Source organism: Bacillus rossius, chromosome 6, assembly GCF_032445375.1.
Source record: "Bacillus rossius redtenbacheri isolate Brsri chromosome 6, Brsri_v3, whole genome shotgun sequence".
NCBI lineage: Eukaryota > Metazoa > Arthropoda > Insecta > Phasmatodea > Bacillidae > Bacillus > Bacillus rossius.
The window spans coordinates 45,206,420-45,229,901 of NC_086334.1; the positions used below are offsets into that span (position 1 = coordinate 45,206,420).

The window sequence follows — 23,482 nt, forward strand, 5'->3', positions numbered from 1 at the left end:
CTATTATTTCCACTTATATTACCAAACATTTTTCCTAAATACAGTAGTTTTTGTGTTTTTTAGGTATCTTGCAATTATCAGTATTATGCCTTTTTATTTCATTTAGGTAATTTTATATCTAATTAAATGCCTATTTTGTACAGAAAATGGGCGAGAGATACACAGCCAAACAGCTTGAGTCTATGAGCCAGGAAGAATTACTGTCTTTTATAAATTCTGTTTCTGATGAAGAGGCATTTGACTCCGAGGCAGGAGGAGATTCAGATGCAGACGATGAGCTACCAGCACTACAGCCGAGTAAAAGTGGGACAAGTAAAATATCTGTGAGAGCATCAGCAGGTATTTCCGACACAGACTTGGATTCTGATGATTCTGTGAACGATCCTGATTTCATCCCTGAGCTACCAGAAAAATGGATGCGACTTTTGGTTCCCTCTGAATCAAGTAGTGATTCTGATGAAACCGATAAACCTTGTGAAGTAATGCGATCACCGCAAGTTCTACGCATAATTTCCATTTTGTGAAGAATGCAAGGAATGCAAAAGAATTTTCTGGTTACAATTTTACACTTCCCTTTGGCCCAAAGTGTGAGGTAAATTTGAAATCTCCTCTTGAAATATTTCTTACATTTTTTACCTTTTCAATTCTTGAAATGATTGTTGACCAGTCAAATTTGTACGCTCAACAAAAAGGGGTATATTTACATTTGTCTGTCACGGAATTGAAAGCTTTCTTTGGTATTTTGATAATAATGGGGTTCCACTCTTTACCAACAATGAGACTCTACTGGTCATCAGATCTAAATTTCCATGTTACTAGAATAGCAAGTACATATTATCTCTTTGAGATGGTTTCTGCAAATACTTAGATTTCTACATCTTAGTGACAATGAAAAAATGCCGGGAAGAGGGACATCTACATTTGACAAGTTGTACAAGATCAGGCCTTTGATAACTCATATGAACACTGTATTTCTCAATTGTTTCAATCCAGGTAGATTTATAAGTGTAGAAGAAAGCATGGTTGGTTTCAAAGGGCGCTCATCTTTGAAACAATACATGCCACTGAAACCAACCAAGCATGGCTTCAAAGTATGGGTTGCTGCTTGTTCAACGACTGGATATATGCTAAGTTTCAGCATGTATGAAGGAAAACATCTGTTGCAAAATGAAGGTTCATTAGATGAAAATGTTGTGATGGCACTTACAGCACCTTTACAAATGTTAGGGTATTGTATATTTTTTGACAGATTTTTTACCAATTTCCCATGATTATTCAAACTGTTATCAAAAAACACTTTTGCATGTGGTACAATAAACCAGAATCGAAATTTTTTTCCAAAACACAGCCTACAAGCGGACAGAAAAATGAAATTGGGAGAAAGTGATTTTGTAATGGACAATGATATTTCTGTCGTAAAATGGAAAGACAGAGGTACAAAATCAGTATCTTTAGCTAGCAACATGCACAACCCATTAGCAAAGACTCAAGTTTCTAGAACAAACAAAAAAGGTGAAAAGGAAATGATTTCATGTTCACAGTGTACGCGTAGCCACGTACAGAGTCTTGCCTCAAACCAATATTTGATTTCTATAATTATGTGTGTTTCAGATTTTATTAGTGTGTTACCTCCATGGACAATTATTTGATTACTCTTTGGACTCTAAAGTTTATTTTTGTTCATGTTGGCTACATGTTTATTTAATTTTCTATCTGTGCACAATGTTTAAGGTTAATTTGGAGGGCAAGTATTTTCAGAATTTTTATATTTAAATTTAGTCAGATTGCTTTAATTTGGTTAGGTATTAACGTATATTTTTCATCAGATACCAATGTATCAGTCAAGTTAATTAATCCCAGCCATATTGTTTATTTAGGCTGACAATGTTTAAATTTTATAACAATTAAAAGTAAATATGTAGGGTAACGGTATATGCGAAAAAAAATGCTTAAAAATCCGAAAATACTTTTATTCTATGCTCTTTCACTTCCTCTTTTCAAATCAACCGGCGGAGATAAGAAATTACAAATACTTTAGGAGATATGGAATGTTTTAATTTTGAACATGTAGAGTAGCGGTATTTGCGAAAAAAAAATTCTAAAAGCTGAAATTACTTTTATTATATGCTCTTTCACTTCCTCTTTTCATTAAAACCGGCGGAGATAAGAAATTCCAAATACTTTAGGAGATATTGAATTTTTAAATTTTCATCACAATACCTGTGAATTCAGGCAGCCACCATTGTTTCTTGTTTACGAGACGAGTATGATTTTTTTTTTCGCGACGTAGGTGAACGACTACATTGTTGCTTGTTTAGGAGTATCTATTAAAATCTGAAAATACTTTTATTATAGTTATTTTATGTTAGGTTAGCTACATTAAAACACTTTAAAACACCATGGACGGTTAGTTAGGTTAGTATAGCTACATTAAAATAAACAGAGAAATATAAATATTAATAAATAAACCCGAGGTTGGCTGAAGGTAAATTGTTCGGGTGTAATCGGGAATGGCAGAACTTTATGTGCATCTTTATTTACCGTTCGTGAATGCCTAATTAATTAAAATGGTCGATTAGGTCAGGTCAGTTACATTAATACTTTCAAACTAAGCAGACATTAAAAATAATATAAATTAATTTTAATGGTTGTTTAGTTTTAAAGTATTTATAATGTAGCTGACCTGACCTAACAAACCGGGACAAAGGATGAATGGTAGGAACTCACGTGATTTTTTTTTTTACTTATTACTTACGCAACAAATAAAACATTAAAATTTGAAACGTTAAAAACTCACCTACGTTAGAGGCGGGTACAATTCCTTTGCCATTAGTAGAAAATGATGTCGTTCTACCTACGTCGCAAAAATAAAAAAAATCATAAACGTAAACAAGCAACAATGGTCGGTATTGTAATGGAAAATCAAAATTTGATATCTCCTAAAGTATTTGGAATTTCTTATCTCCGCCGGGTTTATTGAAAAGAGGAAGTGAAAGAGCATAGAATAAAAGTATTTTCGGATTTTTAGCATTTTTTTTCGCATATACCGCGACTCTACATATTTACCCAATTAAAGAGTTGAATTTCGTATGAGTGCAGGGAAGGATATTGAAAGAAAAAAGTTGGGAAAAGCCATTGTTTAAATATGGCTTGATCATATATTGAGTTCCACGAAAATGTGTTGTAACTTCAGAAAATGGTCTTAATATATCAAGAGTGGCAATTGATAATAATCCTGTGAAGTTTGGCCACAAATTGAAGTATCAGTTGTTTTAATCAGGTTTGATTTAGCTGAGTTTTGGCCATTCTCAGTATTTGCAATGCCTCAGGCTTGATTTGGTTCAAGAAGAATTTAGGTAAGCCTGAACGATCTGATTATTTTGAATGATAAAAAAACAACTATTCTTTGCACAGATCAAACTGATATGTTTGAAATATTCACAAATTTCGACAAGCTCAGAGGTAGAGGTGAGAATTTCGTGTAAACGATTGAAGCTAGTTTTGGGAAAATAATATCGATTATATGATTTTTCATCCAGACTGTATTATAGCTACATTAATATTTTGTTTTGTTATCAGATATAACTGTTCGATTAAGGTTTTTCTTTTGTTCAACATGAATGAGGCAATATCCTATGTAAGAGAATGGTTGATGGAAGTAGTTAATTTTATGGTTTCAATGATACATGTCAATTCGTTGGAAGTTATTTTGTCATATGATATTAAATTTAGTATTCTATATAAAACCATGCCTATGTTGAATCTTATTGAATGATGATCGATAAAGTTGATGGAAACACTACAATCAGGCTATATCACAGTTACTTGTTCCATTTAAATATTTTTTTATGAATAATAATAGGAACATGATGCCCATTTAAGTAGAAGAAATTATATTTACAGTAGTGGTCACCACAACGTGGTGCTGTACACATCGAAGAAGAAGGAGGTTGAGTTCACAGAAGTGACTACCACAACTTGTTGCGGTAGACAACAGTAGAACTTCGGTGCAGTCGACAGAAGTGGCTACCACACGTGTGGCCAACAAAGTATACACCAAAAAAAGAGAGAGGCTGTGACTTCTACAACAGGTAGTTGCAAATTATAATGCATACATGGGGGGTGTAGACAGGTTCGACCAACTTCTTTCAATTTATTCCATATCATGGAAATCGCGTAGATGGTGGGTCAAGCTTTTTTATTACATATTTGATTCAGCAATTCTTAATTCCTTTATTCTGTACTCTGAAACCAAACTTTCTGGCATGAGGGGAACAAAACCCATAACACATCTCAATTTCAGAAATATGTTAGCTAATGAACTTATTGGTAATTATTGTTCAAAAAAGACACCAGGTCCTAAAACAAGTCCAAAAATTATCATATCAAAAGCAAAATTTTCTAAAAAAAAAAGCACATGTGATAATAGCAACATAAGAAGTAATGTTGTACAACTTTGCGATGTTGGATCTCACATGCCTGCCGAAAGCACACAAAGACGTTGCGCACATTGCAGCACTAAAAAAATCCAAATGAAGTAGGGTAATTTGCACAAATAGCAAAGGTTGCACAATGCGTAAGTTGCTTCGAGCCTTTTCATAAAAAATGTAGGAACAACAAGCTTTCAGAATGACTATCAGAATTCCGACATGTGTGTTACAAAATTTATTCTAGGAATTTCAGAAAATGTTCGATTGTAACGTGTTATGCAATTTTCTTTGGTAAACTAAATATGCATTCAGTGTAACACTTATAAAATATATGAAACAGTAAAAGTTGTATAAATCTGATTTGAAAGAAGTAGTGTGCATTATTTGTAAGTGGAATTTCAAACTATTGTTACGATTTACCGCGGGTTCGTAAAGGATAGCCCAATTAAAGATTATTTTACACTACACAGTTTCATTTATTACCACTACTTGTCACTTACAAATAATCTTCTAAATTGGCAAATAATTAATTACACTTAAAGAAATGTCAATTCCCCAGTCACTCGTTCCATACACCTCGCTGGGCCACACCTCTGGCGCAACTCTCGCCACAGCACCCCTCGTGGGTCTCCGCCGCCACACTCCGCCGCCGCCGACGCACTTCCTCTTCTTCGAGATCCCACTCCTCGCTCGCAACTTCGCTCGGGACTCCGCCGCGCCCGCGACTCTATCGCCCGGAAACTCCGCCGCGGGAGAACTCCCAACTTCGCTCTGAACTCCACTCAGACTCAGACTGACTCTTCTCCTGACGTCCTCGGACCTATATATAGGCCCCAGCGAAATTCCAGAACTCACGAGAGCGGCCGGGGCCTGTCGCATCATCGCGAGCCGTCCCGATGGCAGAAATCTCTCGAAAACACGTGTCGGCCGCTCACGTAACTCCCAGCTGTCCGGTGTCAGTTACGTGTCAAAGGCAGGGTGCCGCGCGAGGAGTGGATGGAAGGATAAGCGACAATCCTTGTTATCTTCCAGGCGCGCACAGCGCATATCATATTGCGGAAGTCGCCAGCCAGCTCGCACCTGCACGTGTCCCGGCCAATGTCACGTTCGTAACATTATGTTACTAAATTTTTTCTACAAGTGTTTCAAAATTTTTTGTGCGATTGTAAAATTGTATACAATTTAGTTTGGTAAACTAGACATGCATTTATTGTAACAATGACAAAATATCTGAAATTGTAAGTTGTATAACAATTTGATTTGAAAGAATTGGGGTGCAGTCTGTGTAGGTGGTCAACATAGTGACCACCATCCACTGCATGTGATGTGTGTTACTAAATGCATGGTGGTTCAATACTCGACCACCTATTTTTCTGTAACTGAAATTTTTGTACGACTTTTTATGTTTGTTGGTTATTTTTCTGTTATTTGGACTAAGAAATAGAGTACATTGAATAACTGAAACACTGGATTAAATGAAAAAATAATTTTGTCCTTTAAAGGGTTAAACGGTTAAAGTATAAGTTCAATCAAATTTTAAAAAAAATTGAATAAATGCTCAGTGTTCAATGTTAACACATGTATATAATTAAGTATTTAATTTAATAAAATAATCGAGATGATATATTAAATACTCCTGAAAATCTTTACAACGCAATTTCTACTACTAAAATTCATGATAAATAAATGTTTTTAATTTTCAAACCATTATTCAGTATCAATCTCTATGTAGTTCTTGGTTTCACTGGGCTTAAAATTTGAATCATGTTTTAACCAACATTATTAATATTTAATTTATAAGAGATATTGTAGGTAAGATGAAACACAGATATTTACTACAAAAGTTTTATTAAAAAAAATATATAATCATATAACCAGTATATAACATGTATACATCAAAAATAAATACATTAAAAATATTCTACACATGAAACAAACCTGATTTGATAGTAAGCAACATGAGTGTTTAAATCATTAACAGTAAAACTCTACTCCTTAGAAATGTTCATATAATTGCTATCTAAGTAAAATAACCCCCTTCCTCCACTTTTTAGTAGTTAATTAAGGCAGTACAAAGCTTTCCAAATGTATCTGTAAAAACATTTTTACTTTAGGTACCTATACATATTAGGACATGAAATCAGCATTTTAAACAGCAATTTTGTAAAATTTCTGAACTAAGTTTCTTGCAATGATATTAGAAATTATGTATTTGCTATTTATAACATTAACAAATGAAAATACTGCCATAATTACTTAGTAAATAAAGGAGTATATTTTTACACAGAATCTTGCATTTAATTTTTGAGGTGGTGTGTCAGAAATATTCATTATTGTTGTTGCCTTATCATCAGGCGAAAAACATGTTTTACAAGGGAAGTTCAATGTAAAACACCAAACAGTTTGTACTAGAAAGTATATTGGATACATTTTAAAATCATAATAGAGCTAAAACAATGTATAACTCCAACCACTTATTTACACTTTTCTGGGGACCACAGTCGTACTAGGAAGGGGAATTGGGGGGGGGGGGGGGGGATACATTGATTTCTCCCACTAAAGACCACAAAATATCATGCCAAATTGAATTTAAAATAAGAGAATTTACTGTGGTCAAATAGCATGAAGTAACAGACAATTGATGCAAAATATAAGAAAATGTTAAATCAAAAAGTGCAAAAGGTTCTACTTAATTCTACAGAAATCAAAGGAAATAAATTATAGCACCAAACTACGAAGCACACATTGAACGCTCAGCAGATTCAGAAAATCAAGCAATCAAAATATGTTTGAATATACAAAAAATTAAAAAAATAAATTTTATTTTACGTAACTCTTAACACACTCCAAGAACTAACCTTTTATGAAAACATTCTCGCCATACAAAACCTAAATCATTCTGGTTTAGTAAAATCAGGTAATTTAATTTCAAAAGTTATAAAAATGAGAAAGAGAGATGTTAGATAAGTCCTTAATAAAATTAAAATCACAAATTTAAATTTTTTCTTCATCTACACATTTAAATGCAGTTTTTTTTTTTTTGCTAATACACCCAGGATTGCAACAGCAATATTTATTAGTTGATACTTAAATAATTAAAAATAGCTGGAAACTCAGCACACAAAAGAAAACTGTGATAAAATCCAAAATAATTTAACAATAACAGAGTCCCACATCTAGAAAAAAATACACCACTCCTGTAAAATTGATATAAAATTCTGTGACAATATGATTCAGTAACTTTTAAAAAATCTGACAATTATAGTACTATGTAAATATGTTACAAGAATAAGTTACAGTGGTAGATATAAAACTGATGCATTATTGTAGTACTAATAATTAACAGCGCAACATTTTATCCATTTATGAACTCAGAAGACACTTTATATGCAAATACATGAAGACAGATTCTTTCACAGCATACAGACCAGAAGAAACTTAACACCCCAAAAATAATACATCCAATTTGATCGTGAGTCACCAACTACATAATAAATAAATCACGACAATGTGGAAACAAAATACGCTGCATTAAATGCAACTTATTCGAGAAAAAGAGGCAAGCAGATTACAGGTAAAAAAAGCATCACTTTACAGGCAAGTATCACAGTAAGTACGTATCGGAGTCACACGTCGAGGTCGGTCAGCGACCCCCACGACCGGCCAGCTCGCATCTTCACTGGCAGCTGGACGGACAAACTGACAGCAGCCTCCATGTTGGTCTTGATGATGCTCGCCACTTCTCGCAGCTTGGCATCGCTCACCTGCGGGCACCGAGCCAGTGACATGCGAGACATGGACACGTAAACAATATTGCGAGATGTTATCTTTGAAAGATTTGTGCAATGGGAGTGAATGACTTGATGTAAGTTTTTGGACATACGCCATTGCTAAGAACTGTTTCTGTTGAAGAAAAACTAAAAAAAAAAAATAAATAAAAAATAAAGAAAGAAATAAAAATACCCAAAAAAGACCAAAAAAACACAAAATTAAGCAAAAAATTGCTGTTGTCAACAAGGATATAAACACCACAAAATATTCCGTAACAGGAATATGGTCAACAAACAAAGAAAAACAAAGAAAAAAGTACAAAGAGAACAAAAAAAAAACCCACAAATGATGACACAGAAATATTGAACACAAAAAAATTCAGCAAAACAGTTGAAACGAAACAAAAACACGACAAAACGAAAAGACGAAACAACCACAATAGTTTTCCAAAACAAAATAAAACGATAAAAAACCCCCACAAATGATGACAACACAAATATATTGAACCCAAAATAATTCAGCACAACAGATGAAACAAGAAAAAAACACGACAAAACGAAAAGACGAAACAAACACAATAGTTTTACCAAAACAGAAACAAGCAACGTTTCGGGAACTGCTATCTGCTCCCGTCCTCAGGCAGTTTTTCTTCAACAGAAAAAGTTCTTAGCAATGGCGTATGTCCAAAAACTTACATCAAGTAATACTGCGAGAGCAACTTTTCTGTAGTGTATCTAGGTTTTCTGTGTAACATGACCATTAGATCCAGTTCACAGCTCAAACTCATGCTAAGAAAAATATAAAAATATCACATACTCCCACAAATTTGGCATCTATGTTTACTGCTGGTAAGAGTTGGCAACCCTCGTGGAAGAAAACCATGTAGGTAAGTGGTGTACAGAATCACGCTTGATTTAAATCTACCATCTTAGTTGAATTGTAGCAGTCCACATTTACTGGGTATTAAAATACTTAAGTACATGCAGCAGTAAACAAATATCACACTGTAAATACATCAAAATTTTTACTTGCCAAAGGAACTCCTTAATATTGTAAACAATGTTTTACTTCTTCCTAGCCAAGCTTAGTCATTCGAATATTAATCATGAAGAAGTATAAATTAAATAACGGACAATTTTTTCCTTATTAATTTCTGAACATGCCTGCTGCAATGCAGAGTAAAATGCCAGCACGACCATACAACCACTTGGACCCGGCTCAACCTCAAAAGCCAAGACAGTTTGTAGCGCTGCTCACCTCGTACAGCAGCTCATCGTGAAGGTGGAGGACCAGCCGGGCCGGGGGCTGCTCGTGATCCTCACCCTGCCCGAGGATGGCGGGGAAGGCCTCTCGCAGCCGGCCGTCCACTCGCACCATCGCCAGCTTGGCCACGTCCGCCGCCGAGCCCTGGATGGTGGAGTTCACCGCCTGCCTCTCCGCGTGGCCTGCAGTCCCACCAGCTCATCACTGTTTCACTTCACCGAGCATTACATCCTGACGAGGGCTACGTCTCTACAAGGAATGAGCTAGAGCATCTCATCTGCACATACGTGATTGCTCACAGACACGCTTTTCATTTCACAGACGAGGACTACATCACTAGAAGGAATGAACTAGGGCATAATCTCTTAGAGACAATGAGGAAAAGGATGATGAGATAATAATGGAGCTTTGGCAGTGTTGTGTATTAACACTATAAACTAGGTTGCACAAATAAAATTTTTCAGTTGATTGCAGTAACCTGGCACCACTGTGACTAGTCAGTTTTTTTATGAGAGTTTTGGCTGTGGGAGGAGGGGCTGGTGTGGTGACTCGAGCGTGGACAATCCCGTGGTTATGATTTACTATATCGCAAATGAATGCATGGTCCTCCGGTAGCGATGAGATTGCTTCCGTGCAAACAAATGAACTACAACATGCAGTAGTAAACAGGCGGAATGAATGAGAGGCAGAGATGGAAGTACCGTGAGAAAACCCACACACTCACAGCAACGTCTGCCAGATTTTCCTCTTGCAAACATTCCATGTTTGAACCCACTGGGCATGAGGACAGCCTCAAGGAGAGGCGGGTGAGCTGATCACTCGACCGCTGAGGTGCATTAGGACATCAAGAGGCAGAAACACAAGGCAACACACATCAGGTACATTGGGGAAGGAATTGTCCAAGGCCTATAGTAATGAACCATCACAGTATTAGCCTGAAATTATTTTTTATAAATGGAATCTGTATGACTGGACTGGGATCTAAACCTGGGTCGTAACGAATAAAAATCCAGTGTCTTTCCACTAAGCTACCCTGCTTTACACAGCTGTACTGTTATTTACTCAGTTGTCAGTCACCAAGTAGATCCTGTGTGTTCCAATCTTCCAAAATACTATGTTACACATAAATGCAGTGTACCGATACACGGCCCACACACACACACACACACACACACACACACACATATATATATATATATGGTCAGTAGGGCGCATTTAAGGACATATAAACAGTGTTTGAGGGAGTCTAGTCAACAATGGTTCGCGGTGTTGGTAAATATTCGACTTTTGAAGTGATAGTGTGACGGCGCATGCGCGCCAGCGCCAGGTGAATTAGCGGCAATCGGCAACCGCCTGAACTCAAAAACGGCCAATAGGAGAGGCCGCTGGTGACGCTCAGCGGAGGTATAAAAGAGCCGCCTGGCGTTTTCTCAGTGAGTCGGTCCGCTGCGCAGAGTCGGAGCACGTGTCGCTTCGCGTGAGAAGTTTTCGCTACCCGCGATTCCGGGCTGCGGAATCGCGACCTGAAGTTGAACTTTCGGTATTATCAATATTTGGGACGGTAATTATCGAATTCATCAACGCGTCCGCGGTCCGGGAAACAACTACGCGCGTGCCGGAACTTTGCCTGTGTGAATGCTCTGGTGACCTAAAGTGTGTGGTGCCTACTGGTGCATCTCAACGCACTCCCTGGGACAGCCGTCACGCAAACTGGAGACTGCGGAGCCAGCGCAGCATTCGCAAGGTAAGGCGCGGTCGCCTTGAGTCGGCGCCAGCGCATTGTTGGACTGCAAACTCCCCTCATCTTACACAGTGATTCCCGCTATGAGACGTTATCGCAGGGACTGTGCCACCTAATAGTAACTGTCCGCGGTCCCCCCAGAGGTCCTGGGGGTAGAAATAGCCTACCGACAGAGTTTTAGCCCGGAGCAACCCCCACCCTTATTTAATGTGTAGACGGCATCTACGTGTTGTGTTGGATACCAACAATAGAGACTGAACTTGAATTGGACTGTGGTCGAGTCGGGTGCCCTTCGTAACGTCCTGCAGTTTCAATAACATTTTTTTCTTTTGCTAGTCACATTGTGCCTCAGAGAACTTTAGCCATTATCAAGTATAAATATAATTCCAATGTTATGTTATTGTTTTGCCTCAAATTCCTTAATATTATTAAAATTTCTTGGAAAATCATATATTGTTTATTTGTACTACAGGTCAGTCTCCTTAATTATATTTTAAAGGTATGGCAAACAGAGCTAAATAAAGTTAGGAACCAAAGGATTTACTGTTGCACTCGTGTATTGACAAATATCATCTGCCATTCATGCAGTCCTGTGTTTGTAAACAAACGAGGTGTTTGTTTATGTTTGGGTCACATCAGTCCAGTATAACGTGTGCCTGTCGTCATATTATTAGTGTGTACCCTCGCACATTCTGTCGCACCAAGTGGGGCTCGAGTAGAGGTGACCGGGACACGGATTATTTTAGTAGTGACAGTTTCCTGCCAGTACTATGTCTCGTCAGCAACCATTGCGTGAGATCCGCAAGCGACCTGGGCAGGAGCAGGATCATCAGGAGCAGGGTGACAACTTGTGTCACGACAGTGAAACGGACACGGCTCCCTATGTAGATGAGTGTTCACCGATTAGGGTGATGGGTACGGCGGAAGCCGGTGCTGAAGTTCACACGGCGGACGTGGCTGTAGGCAGGTCTACGCCGGGTTCAAGTCCCGAGGCCGAGACCCCCACCATTCTGTTGGGTGTGCAACCATTATATGTACCCACCGGTGCGTACTCTGACGGAGTAGTACACAATGTGTTGTCGGCCGCTTATGCGTCTAGAGACGGGCCGAGCAGCGGTTCAGAGCCGACGTCTACGGGGACGGACAGGATCGAACAGCTACTTATGAGGCTGGCGATCGACATAGGTGCTGTCCGTACCGATTTGAACGGACGTCTGGACAGTGTTGTGGCTGATTTCGATGTTAGTGTTAGTACCCGCCTTGACAGGGCCCTGACTGACATGGGTGCACGGCTGGACACTGCCACGACTGGCATGGGTGCACGTCTAGACACAGCTACCACGGACATTAATCAAAATGTCAGCGCACGTCTGAACACTGCCACGACAGACATGGGTGCGCGACTGAACACTGCCACGTCTGACATGGGTGCGACTGGACACTGCCATGACTGACATGGGTGCAAGTCTGGACGTGGTTTCCGCACGTCTCGAAGCCGTTCACGTCAGTGTCACGGACAGTATCAACCAAATTAGGACGGACGTCGCGGACATCACTACGCGGGTGGACACGGCCATGACGGACATGGGCGTCCTTCTGGACGGAGTTACTACGTGTATTAGTCACGTCGAGAATGAGGTAGTTGTAGTCACGTTGCGCCTGGATGACGTTGGGCATTGTTGAGAGCCGCATTGAGTCTGCAGCGCAGGAGCGGCAGGACTTACAGCATCGCTGCCTGGCAAACTATGCAGTTCTCCGAGAGGAGACAACAATGATCGCGTCACGTCTGGAAATAATTGAAGGATCGGCTGCGACATTGCACAGTAGATTCGATGCGTTGGCCAGCGGCGCCGTGCAAGTACAAGATCGACCAGCTGCGTTGCGGGACTCGGCAACAATCACTGCATCTGACCGTCCATTCCAGGAATTGGAGCAGCGCCTGGCTAACCTGGGTGCCAATCCCGTGCGTAGCAGCGCGCCCCATCACAGTGTCACCTACAGCAGCGGTAACTCAGAGCCAGCTGCGGAAATTAGCGCAATGACGAAGCCTACTGCACCAGACTCTGCGTCAGCGCCGGCAAGCGCGCCACTCAGCACACCATTGTTGGACTCGGCGGCGCTACTTCACCACCCGGCTAGGCACTGGTCGGAGTCGATGCCCAGTTTCTCCGACAAAGTTGGGGAGAACCCAATATGCTTCCTTAATAAATTGGACGAATATTCACGGACATTCGGACTGACTGACGCGGACAAGTTAAAATGTCTCAGCACAGCACTTAAGTCCCACGCTTATTATTGGTGGGAGGTTATCATCCCTGCCACGACATCCTTCGCGCAGTTCCGTGAGTTGTTTATTCAACAATTTTGGAATCTGCGGATACAAGGCACCTTAAGGGCGCAGCTGCACTCGGAGCGCTACGATCCCAAGCGAAGCTCGTCACTGGAATCTCACATATCTCAGATGTATGAGAAGACGCGATACCTGATCCTCACTATGAGCGACGAAGAATTCTACGCACTGTCACGGAACAGCTGCCATTACATTACCAGAAACAGCTGGTTGGACGGACGTATCGTGACGTCGCCGATTTCCGGGAGCAACAGCTGTTGCTAGATCGGCTGGAAAAGATCCGGAAAAGACCCAGCCAGCACAGGACAGCACGGACAAGGCACCATTCGTGCCGAAGCCGCAGCTGGTCAATAATTATTGGCAGCAGTGTGATCGGCAAAGAGACAGCTGCCAAGTACCCGTCAACATGTTGCGCTGTGAGCGTGATGCAGGCTACGGACAACGCGGGCCGAACGACGGAGAACAACAGGGTGGTCGTCAGCGCCGCAGTAGAGGCGGCAAACGGAAAACCAGCTGGTGGTCCACACAGTCCAAGTATAACAGCGATGGAGAGGACAGCCGCAGCGCGCGACGGCAACAGCGGGACGACCGGTGTAGGTCAAGGTCACGCGAGCGAGGGCGCCGGTATCACTCGGAAAATGAGTACGATAACTCCGAGCTACAACGCCAGTCATCCGACACCCACGGCCCGGCGGAAACGAGAAACGCTCAGACGCAGGGGAAGTCTACACTGCAAAATAACACCGCTCGGAGTGCCCCGATGCAGCGTGTCTCAAGTGACGGCGGCGCGCAACATTACGTCACGGTGCAGCAGGGAGGAGCGTCATCACAGCAGGGCTACTTTGCCCGCAACGAGCCACTCAACCCAGCTGCTGAAGTCTTTCGGACCCAGACCTACAACGCGGGTCAAGGCCAAGGCTGGTCGGCAACAATGGACGCGGGACATCCTGCGCAGCAGGGCCTGCCTAGGCAGGATAACCTGGTAAACTAGAAAGGGTTGAGGTCAATGTGCCCCGGACCGCGACCCACATTACCGGCAGAGGGGTAGAGTTAAGGCCTGTAGGGGATGGTGATTGCAACTATTTCTGCTTTAGTTATAGGAAGTTTTTGTGTACTGTCATTTTACGTGACAGTGAACGTGAATTTTTGTACAATGAGTTCGAAGGAAGTGACGTATCTTACCAACAGGTTGTTTGTCCGGAAATGACAATGCAGATTAATGGACAGGATGTGCAGGTACTAATCGACTCAGGAGCCGAGGTTTCGTGCATGAGCGAAGAGATGCTAACATACCTAGAGCAACATAGCGCACCTCTTCCCAAGATTCCTGTACCGGCCTTGAAAATAATAGGTGTTACAGCTAGGCCAAGTCCTACAGTCAACAGGCAGGTGTTGATTACGCTGGAGGGGCTAGGAAAGCCGAAGGAGTTTACAGTGTTGGTAGTACGTGGGTTAGCTAAGCCCTTGATACTAGGCGCCGATTTTTTTGACTAGGTACGGTATTGTAATCGATTTTCAGCAATGGACGATAACTGCGCGTGACGATCCACGACCGGCGGAGCTCGCGAAGCACTGGATGGCTTGTGGGAAATTCGTCGGATTGTTGCATGACGGGACTGTGGCGAGACCTATTAGCACCGGCCCTTCTTCTGACGTCATGCAGGCTACCCTGGACGATTTGAGACAGTCGTTGAGTGGTGTCATGACAGTGAGTGCAGACCAGCGGCAGCAGATTTTGCAGCTGTTACAGCATCACCGAGCTGTGTTTTCAGACCGGCCCGGCCTCAACAGGTTCTACGAAGCCAAGATCCGCATCCGAGGAGGCGAGCCGTATCATCAGAAGTCGTAGAACATCCCGGAAAAATTCCGCCAGCAAGCCACGGAGTATCTTCAGCTGATGTTGGACTGGGGAGTAATAAGGCGTGAGGCCAGTCCCTACGCCAACCCCATTGTTTGCGTGGCTAAGAAGGACGGCACTGTGAGACTCTGCCTCGATGCGCGGGAACTGAACCGCCTGACTGTGAAGGATCGCGAGAGCCCGACGGAAACATCGGAGATACTGCGCCTATATCAGGGCGTAAGGTTCATGTCAATGCTGGATTTGTCATCAGGGTACTGGCAGATTCCGCTGGAAGACAGCTCCTGCCAGTATACCGCCTTCCTGTTTCACCATCAACAATATGTGTTTCGCGTCATGCCGTTCGGGTTGTGCAATGCGGTAGCTGAATTTACCCGGTGTTTATCAGTGACTTTGGGCCCCGAGTGCGAAGGCTTTGCAAGAGCTTACGTCGACGACATTCTCATCGCATCGTCCAGTTTTGAAGAACATCTACAGCAACTTCACATCGTCCTGAGCAAGCTACAAGGTGCTGGGATGACAGTTAAAATCCGGAAGTCAGCGTTTTCCCGGGAGGAGCTTACGTTTCTCGGCCACATCCTGACGCCGGAAGGCATCAAGACGTCAGCGGAGAAACTTCAGGCGATCCGGGAGTTCCCCACGCCTCGAAACGTCCGCCAGTTGCGCACGTTTCTGGGAGTGGTTGGATTTTACCGGAATTATTCCGACCGAGTAGCGGGCCTGGCAGTACCACTTTTTCAACTGCTCAAGAAAATCCAAGTCTGGGCATGGATGCCGGAGTGCGAGACTGCCTTTGAGGGATTGAAGCGGCTGTTCATGGAAGAGCGAGTCCTTCACCACCCCGTGCTGAACAGGGAGTTCCGGTTGTACACAGATGCGTCGGAGTCTGCCCTGGGCTGCAAGCTGGCGCAGTGTGACGAGGACGGCTGCGAGAAGACTGTTGCGATGGCCAGCCGGACTCTGAGTGCCGCGGAGCGGAACTATACGGTGACGGAGCGCAAAGCACTCGCCATTGTGTGGGCCCTCCAAAAATTCCGTGACCTGTTGCTCGGCGAAAGAATAAAACTACTCACTGATCACCAAGCTCTAACCTGCCTTAAAGCCAGCAAGATTTTCGGCAGTCACTTGACGAGATGGTACCTGGTACTCCAGGAGTTTGACATCGAGTACCAGTATATTAAGGGTTCAGACAACGATGCCGCTGACTATCTGAGCCGGCGCGAAGAAATTCATGTATCAGACGCCACGTGTGCGAAGCGCGCACGCCAGTTCCTTGTGGCGCCTGCCGGCGCTCAGCGGTTGCATAACAATCCACGCCTGAAGGAGCTACTGCGAGATCTGGGTAACCAGCAACGCGAGGACGAGTATTGTGACAAGATCCGTGGTCTCCTGTTGGAGCGGCCGCCGGAGCATCCGATTCATCATCGGTTTTGTACGTCCGCTACTGACATTTTATTCTACCACTCGCAAAAACCAGGTAATTTTGACGCGGAATGGAAACCCGTTATTCCCGTCAAGATCCGGTTGGAAGTAGCCTGGGAGGTTCATCGGTCCCTAGGCCACGTCAGTAGCAACAAGCTGTACCACGCCCTATCCCATCAGCTCTACTGGCCGGGGATGCCGCGCCAGGTGGCGCGGGTGACGTCATCATGTGATCTTTGCCAGAAGGCCAAACACCCGCAAGTGAAGTTACACGGGATGTTGCAAGCCATCATTCCAGAAGGAGCTCTCCAGTGCGTCTCAGCAGACTTGTTTGGTCCTTTGCCCATGTCCACGGGCGGCGCCAAACACGTTTTAGTTTTAATCGATGTTTTCAGCAAACATACAAAACTGTATGCTATACGGAACACAAGTGCGAAGACGGTACTACGACACTTTAAAAGTTACGTCAAGGAGATGGGCAAGGCAGAGCGTGTGCTCACCGATCACGCTACGATGTTCGTCAGCCCGATCTGGCAATAGGGCGTTCGAGATTTGGGTGTTACCCCTACAACGATATCTGTCCGCCACCCGCAGAGCAATCCGGTTGAGAGACAGATGCGCTCGCTGGGTAACCTTCTGCGCACATACTGTCACAACAAGCAACAATCATGGTGCAATATGCTACCGTACGCCGAGTGCGTTTTGAACCATACAGCGCACTCATCGACAGGATTAACCCCCTATGAAATCCTCTGCCGGGCACGGTCCGAGGTAATTGACCCTAACTACCTCCCGAACGTCGACAGTTTACTGAAACAGAACGATTTACCGAGCTGCGAGGAAGTGCATGAATTTGTACGAGCGAAGCTGACGTTTGAAGCGGCCGCGAGACAGCGCCGGAAGCCGGCATCACATCCCGCAGACTTCCAGGTAGGCAACCTTGTACTACGAAAAACAGCACCAGTGAGTGAAAAGTGGGAATTTATTACCAAGAAGCTCTGCCTTCTTTACGCTGGACCGTTTCGTGTCACGAATGTGACCAACGAGAATTGCTACGGGAACTGAACCGCCTGACTGTGAAGGATCGCGAGAGCCCGACGGAAACATCGGAGATACTGCGCCTATATCAGGGCGTAAGGTTCATGTCAATGCTGGATTTGTCATCAGGGTACTGGCAGATTCCGCTGGAAGACAGCTCCTGCCAGTATACCGCCTTCCTGTTTCACCATCAACAATATGTGTTTCGCGTCATGCCGTTCGGGTTGTGCAATGCGGTAGCTGAATTTACCCGGTGTTTATCAGTGACTTTGGGCCCCGAGTGCGAAGGCTTTGCAAGAGCTTACGTCGACGACATTCTCATCGCATCGTCCAGTTTTGAAGAACATCTACAGCAACTTCACATCGTCCTGGCTGGGATGACAGTTAAAATCCGGAAGTCAGCGTTTTCCCGGGAGGAGCTTACGTTTCTCGGCCACATCCTGACGCCGGAAGGCATCAAGACGTCAGCGGAGAAACTTCAGGCGATCCGGGAGTTCCCAACGCCTCGAAACGTCCGCCAGTTGCGCACGTTTCTGGGAGTGGTTGGATTTTACCGGAATTATTCCGACCGAGTAGCGGGCCTGGCAGTACCACTTTTTCAACTGCTCAAGAAAATCCAAGTCTGGGCATGGATGCCGGAGTGCGAGACTGCCTTTGAGGGATTGAAGCGGCTGTTCATGGAAGAGCGAGTCCTTCACCACCCCGTGCTGAACAGGGAGTTCCGGTTGTACACAGATGCGTAGGAGTCTGCCCTGGGCTGCAAGCTGGCGCAGTGTGACGAGGACGGCTGCGAGAAGACTGTTGCGATGGCCAGCCGGACTCTGAGTGCCGCGGAGCGGAACTATACGGTGACGGAGCGCAAAGCACTCGCCATTGTGTGGGCCCTCCAAAAATTCCGTGACCTGTTGCTCGGCGAAAGAATAAAACTACTCACTGATCACCAAGCTCTAACCTGCCTTAAAGCCAGCAAGATTTTCGGCAGTCACTTGACGAGATGGTACCTGGTACTCCAGGAGTTTGACATCGAGTACCAGTATATTAAGGGTTCAGACAACGATGCCGCTGACTATCTGAGCCGGCGCGAAGAAATTCATGTATCAGACGCCACGTGTGCGAAGCGCGCACGCCAGTTCCTTGTGGCGCCTGCCGGCGCTCAGCGGTTGCATAACAATCCACGCCTGAAGGAGCTACTGCGAGATCTGGGTAACCAGCAACGCGAGGACGAGTATTGTGACAAGATCCGTGGTCTCCTGTTGGAGCGGCCGCCGGAGCATCCGATTCATCATCGGTTTTGTACGTCCGCTACTGACATTTTATTCTACCACTCGCAAAAACCAGGTAATTTTGACGCGGAATGGAAACCCGTTATTCCCGTCAAGATCCGGTTGGAAGTAGCCTGGGAGGTTCATCGGTCCCTAGGCCACGTCAGTAGCAACAAGCTGTACCACGCCCTATCCCATCAGCTCTACTGGCCGGGGATGCCGCGCCAGGTGGCGCGGGTGACGTCATCATGTGATCTTTGCCAGAAGGCCAAACACCCGCAAGTGAAGTTACACGGGATGTTGCAAGCCATCATTCCAGAAGGAGCTCTCCAGTGCGTCTCAGCAGACTTGTTTGGTCCTTTGCCCATGTCCACGGGCGGCGCCAAACACGTTTTAGTTTTAATCGATGTTTTCAGCAAACATACCAAACTGTATGCTATACGGAACGCAAGTGCGAAGACGGTACTACGACACTTTAAAAGTTACGTCAAGGAGATGGGCAAGGCAGAGCGTGTGCTCACCGATCGCGCTACGATGTTCGTCAGCCCGATCTGGCAATAGGGCGTTCGAGATTTGGGTGTTACCCCTACAACGATATCTGTCCGCCACCCGCAGAGCAATCCGGTTGAGAGACAGATGCGCTCGCTGGGTAACCTTCTGCGCACATACTGTCACAACAAGCAACAATCATGGTGCAATATGCTACCGTACGCCGAGTGCGTTTTGAACCATACAGCGCACTCATCGACAGGATTAACCCCCTATGAAATCCTCTGCCGGGCACGGTCCGAGGTAATTGACCCTAACTACCTCCCGAACGTCGACAGTTTACTGAAACAGAACGATTTACCGAGCTGCGAGGAAGTGCATGAATTTGTACGAGCGAAGCTGACGTTTGAAGCGGCCGCGAGACAGCGCCGGAAGCCGGCATCACATCCCGCAGACTTCCAGGTAGGCGACCTTGTACTACGAAAAACAGCACCAGTGAGTGAAAAGTGGGAATTTATTACCAAGAAGCTCTGCCTTCTTTACGCTGGACCGTTTCGTGTCACGAATGTGACCAACGAGAATTGCTACATTCTATCTAGCATCGACACCGGAGAAGTCGTCGGGAGATACAACTTAACACAACTGAGAGCTTACAAGAAGCCAGTTGTTGACCATTGGTGAACGGTGTTCATGGTGTTAGTGCATTTCCTTAGTGTGTGTGTGTGCGTTAAGTGCGAAGGCCATGTGTTCCTGCCTTTTAGTATCGTGTAGATAGGTTTTTGACACGTTGAACGACCGTGGCGTGTGTGCCCGTCATGCTGTAGCGAGTTGAGTGACATGTTATTCCACTCCCGCTGCGTGTCTACTTACAGCGCAGGAGCTGATTAGCCACCTGTGAGTAGTGTGTTAGTGTCTAACCTGCAAGTCACGAGTGCATCGAAGCGTGAAAAGAAAATAAAAAGGCGATAAAATGGCTGCTTGAGTTTTTTTTTGTGAGAAAAATGAGGAAAAAAAATGCACTTTCAGCGCCAGTAAGTTTTAACACCGTGTGTCATAAAGTGTTGTGTCTACCTGATTTTAGTCTCTGTATAAGTGCTATGTGTAGTTAGCGTGTGTTACCCCTTCTAACGTTGTTTGTTTTCTACTTCGTCTGTTGTGCTGTACGTCTAGTTGTGTGCCTATGTTGTTTGTTTTTTTTGTTTCAGGCCGGCTTCGTTTGTGTTTGCTTTTCCTTGTGTTTCTCTCTGTGTTGTGTGAGGTACGCTCTGGGAGATTTGCTTTTCTGTGGCCCGTGAGCGGTCATTTCTGTTGTAGAACAGAGTTGTGTCGGAGTGTAGTGACCTCCGTTCTTCCCGTTGGTGGATTACGTGCCGAGCTGTGGCCGGCATGTCTGGGAGGCGATTAGCCTCAGCTGTTCACCGCGCGAGGGGAAGTGGGACGTGTTTTCCCCCCCCTTCCGCGCTCTTATTGGCTTTCGCCTGGGAGAAGCAGGACGGAGGAGTTTTCTCCTCTCCTGCCTGTTCCCCTCCTTTGTTTACGTTCGCGGGAGAGCGAATTTTGCTTCGTGGCCACGTGACTCCCCTTGACATTTCATTCACTTGAAGTCAATACACGAGGATTTTTGTGTTTGTATTTAAAGTCTAGGGTAGCAGTCAGTTTTTTTTTGTGGATTGTATTATGTGTAAACATAGGTAAACTTTAGTGATTATTTTTTTTATGTTTCATGTTGGGTAAATGTTAATTTGTTTCGCCAGACAGGCCATGTAAATATTTTGTATTTATTACCCAAGTATTATGTGTTTATTTTATACTGTAAACTTTTGATAAGGGTTAAATTAGTGATGAGAGTTTAGTACAGTAAAGTTATGATTTGAGATGGAGACTGTAGGTAGGTAAAGTTATACGTGTGCCTGTCGTCATATTATTAGTGTGTACCCTCACAGCAGGAGGAAAAAAAAAAATAAAAATAAAAAATTGTAAGTTGGTTCTTATATATATATATATATATATATATATATATATATATATATATATATATATATATATATACACACACACACACACACACACACACACATACATACACATACATACATATATACAGTGAAACCTCGTTAATATTATCCCGCTTATTACGAATGACTCGTTAATATTACCTATTACTATTTCCCCGTGAAATATGCCCATTAAACACAATGATTTGTTTGGTTAATACGAAATTCTCGTTATTATGTATAGCGAACAATAACAATTCCCGTCCGTATAAACAAACAGTCATGTTTACCGTTTAATACGAACCAAAGATTACCACAAAGATACGGCCCCGCCTGAGTCTCCGAAGTGTGTTTTTAACTCTATGTTTTCAAAATCACTCGTTCGTGTGTTCGATATGTTCAGAAATCACTCGCGTTTGTACAATATTCGATATATCGAACTTCACGTGGGATGGTATTTACGTTCGATTTTGTACTTCCTTTGTATACATGAATCTGTGCCGGACCAATAAAAACAAAATATATGTTACGCCTAACGTGTTTAATATTTGTGTACGTTGTAATGAAAGTTTAAGTGAATTATCTCGTGAGAATTTTATTAAACTTTAGAATTTGTACGTACACACATAAAAATGGAGGCAAAACGTAAACGCAAGGAAATTGCATTGAAGACGAAAATTAAGATAATAAATTCAGTTCGTCAGGGTGAAAAAACGAAAACAGAACTTTCTGAAGAGTTTGGTATATCAAAATCAACCTTAAGTACAATTCTAAAGCAAGCAGATAAAATAGAAGAAGCGGTCAGGAAAGGTAGTAATCAAACTAAGAAAAGGATGCGCGTCGGTAAACATTCCGAATTAGAGGCCAAACTGCTGGAGTGGTTTCATCAAATGCGCGCCGCCAGAGTTCCAATTTCCGGGCCTATTATCCAAGAAAAGGCTGATCAGCTGGCACTGCAACTCAGAATTGACGATTTTCATTGCAGCAACGGATGGCTTCAACGCTTCAAAGATAGGCATAATTTGGCCACAAAATCCATTTGTGGCGAATCTGCAGCTGTCGACCAAACAGCAACGAGTGACTGGCTTCAGTCAGTACAGTCCATCGTAAGTAAATTTGCACCACAAGATGTGTTTAATATGGATGAAACAGGGCTTTTTTACAATCTGTTGCCCAATAAAACTCTAACCGTAAAAGGTGAAAACTGCCATGGCGGTAAACACAGTAAAGTTCGTCTTACAGTTTTACTATGTTGTAATCAAGATGGCAGTACTAAACTTCGACCCTTGGTTATTGGCAAGTCTGCCAAGCCAAGATGTTTCAAAGATGTTGCAGCAAAAAACCTGCCAGTAGATTACGAGGCAAACAGTAAGGCTTGGGTCACCACAAAAATTTTCCAGTTGTGGTTGTTAAAATTGGACAGGAAAATGGAGACTCTAAATCGCAAAATTTTGTTATTGTTGGACAACTGTGCTGCACATACTGCTCATGGTATGAAGTTGGAAAACATTACCTTACTCTTCTTGCTACCAAATACAACAAGTGTGACACAACCACTCGACCAAGGTATAATACAGTGCTTGAAAAGAAACTACAGACAGCGCTTGGTGAAATACCTTATCAGGCAGTGTGAAAAAGGAAAGACTGAGCTTCCTAGATGGTCAGTTTTGGATGCTATCCGCAGTATAGCCATGTCGTGGGACAGCATCAGCCAAAAGACAATTGTGCATTGCTTTGCAAAAAGTGGTTTTGGCCAGCAAACTGTTGAAGAACCTGACTGTGATCAACCTTTAGAGGATTGGCAAGAGTTAAAAGAACATGTGCAAGTTGATAATGACTTCAATGAGTTTGTTCATATTGATGA

General features: G+C 43.4%; 1 protein-coding gene across 2 annotated transcripts in view; it reads right to left on the reverse strand.

Moving 5' to 3' along the window:
* Positions 1-6,261: 6,261 nt before the first annotated feature.
* The window catches only part of LOC134533119 (DNA polymerase theta-like), an 89,137-nt gene continuing 71,916 nt past the window's right edge, over positions 6,262-23,482 (reverse strand). Inside the window, exons 28-29 of one of the 2 annotated variants that reach the window (XM_063370387.1) lie at positions 9,459-9,646; positions 6,262-8,194 (exon numbers count right to left, since the gene is read on the reverse strand). In XM_063370387.1, the coding sequence (XP_063226457.1) occupies positions 8,057-8,194; positions 9,459-9,646 (326 nt within the window). In that variant the 3' untranslated portion in view covers positions 6,262-8,056. The remainder of the gene's footprint in view (positions 8,195-9,458; positions 9,647-23,482) is intronic. The other variant, XM_063370388.1, reaches the window with a different exon arrangement.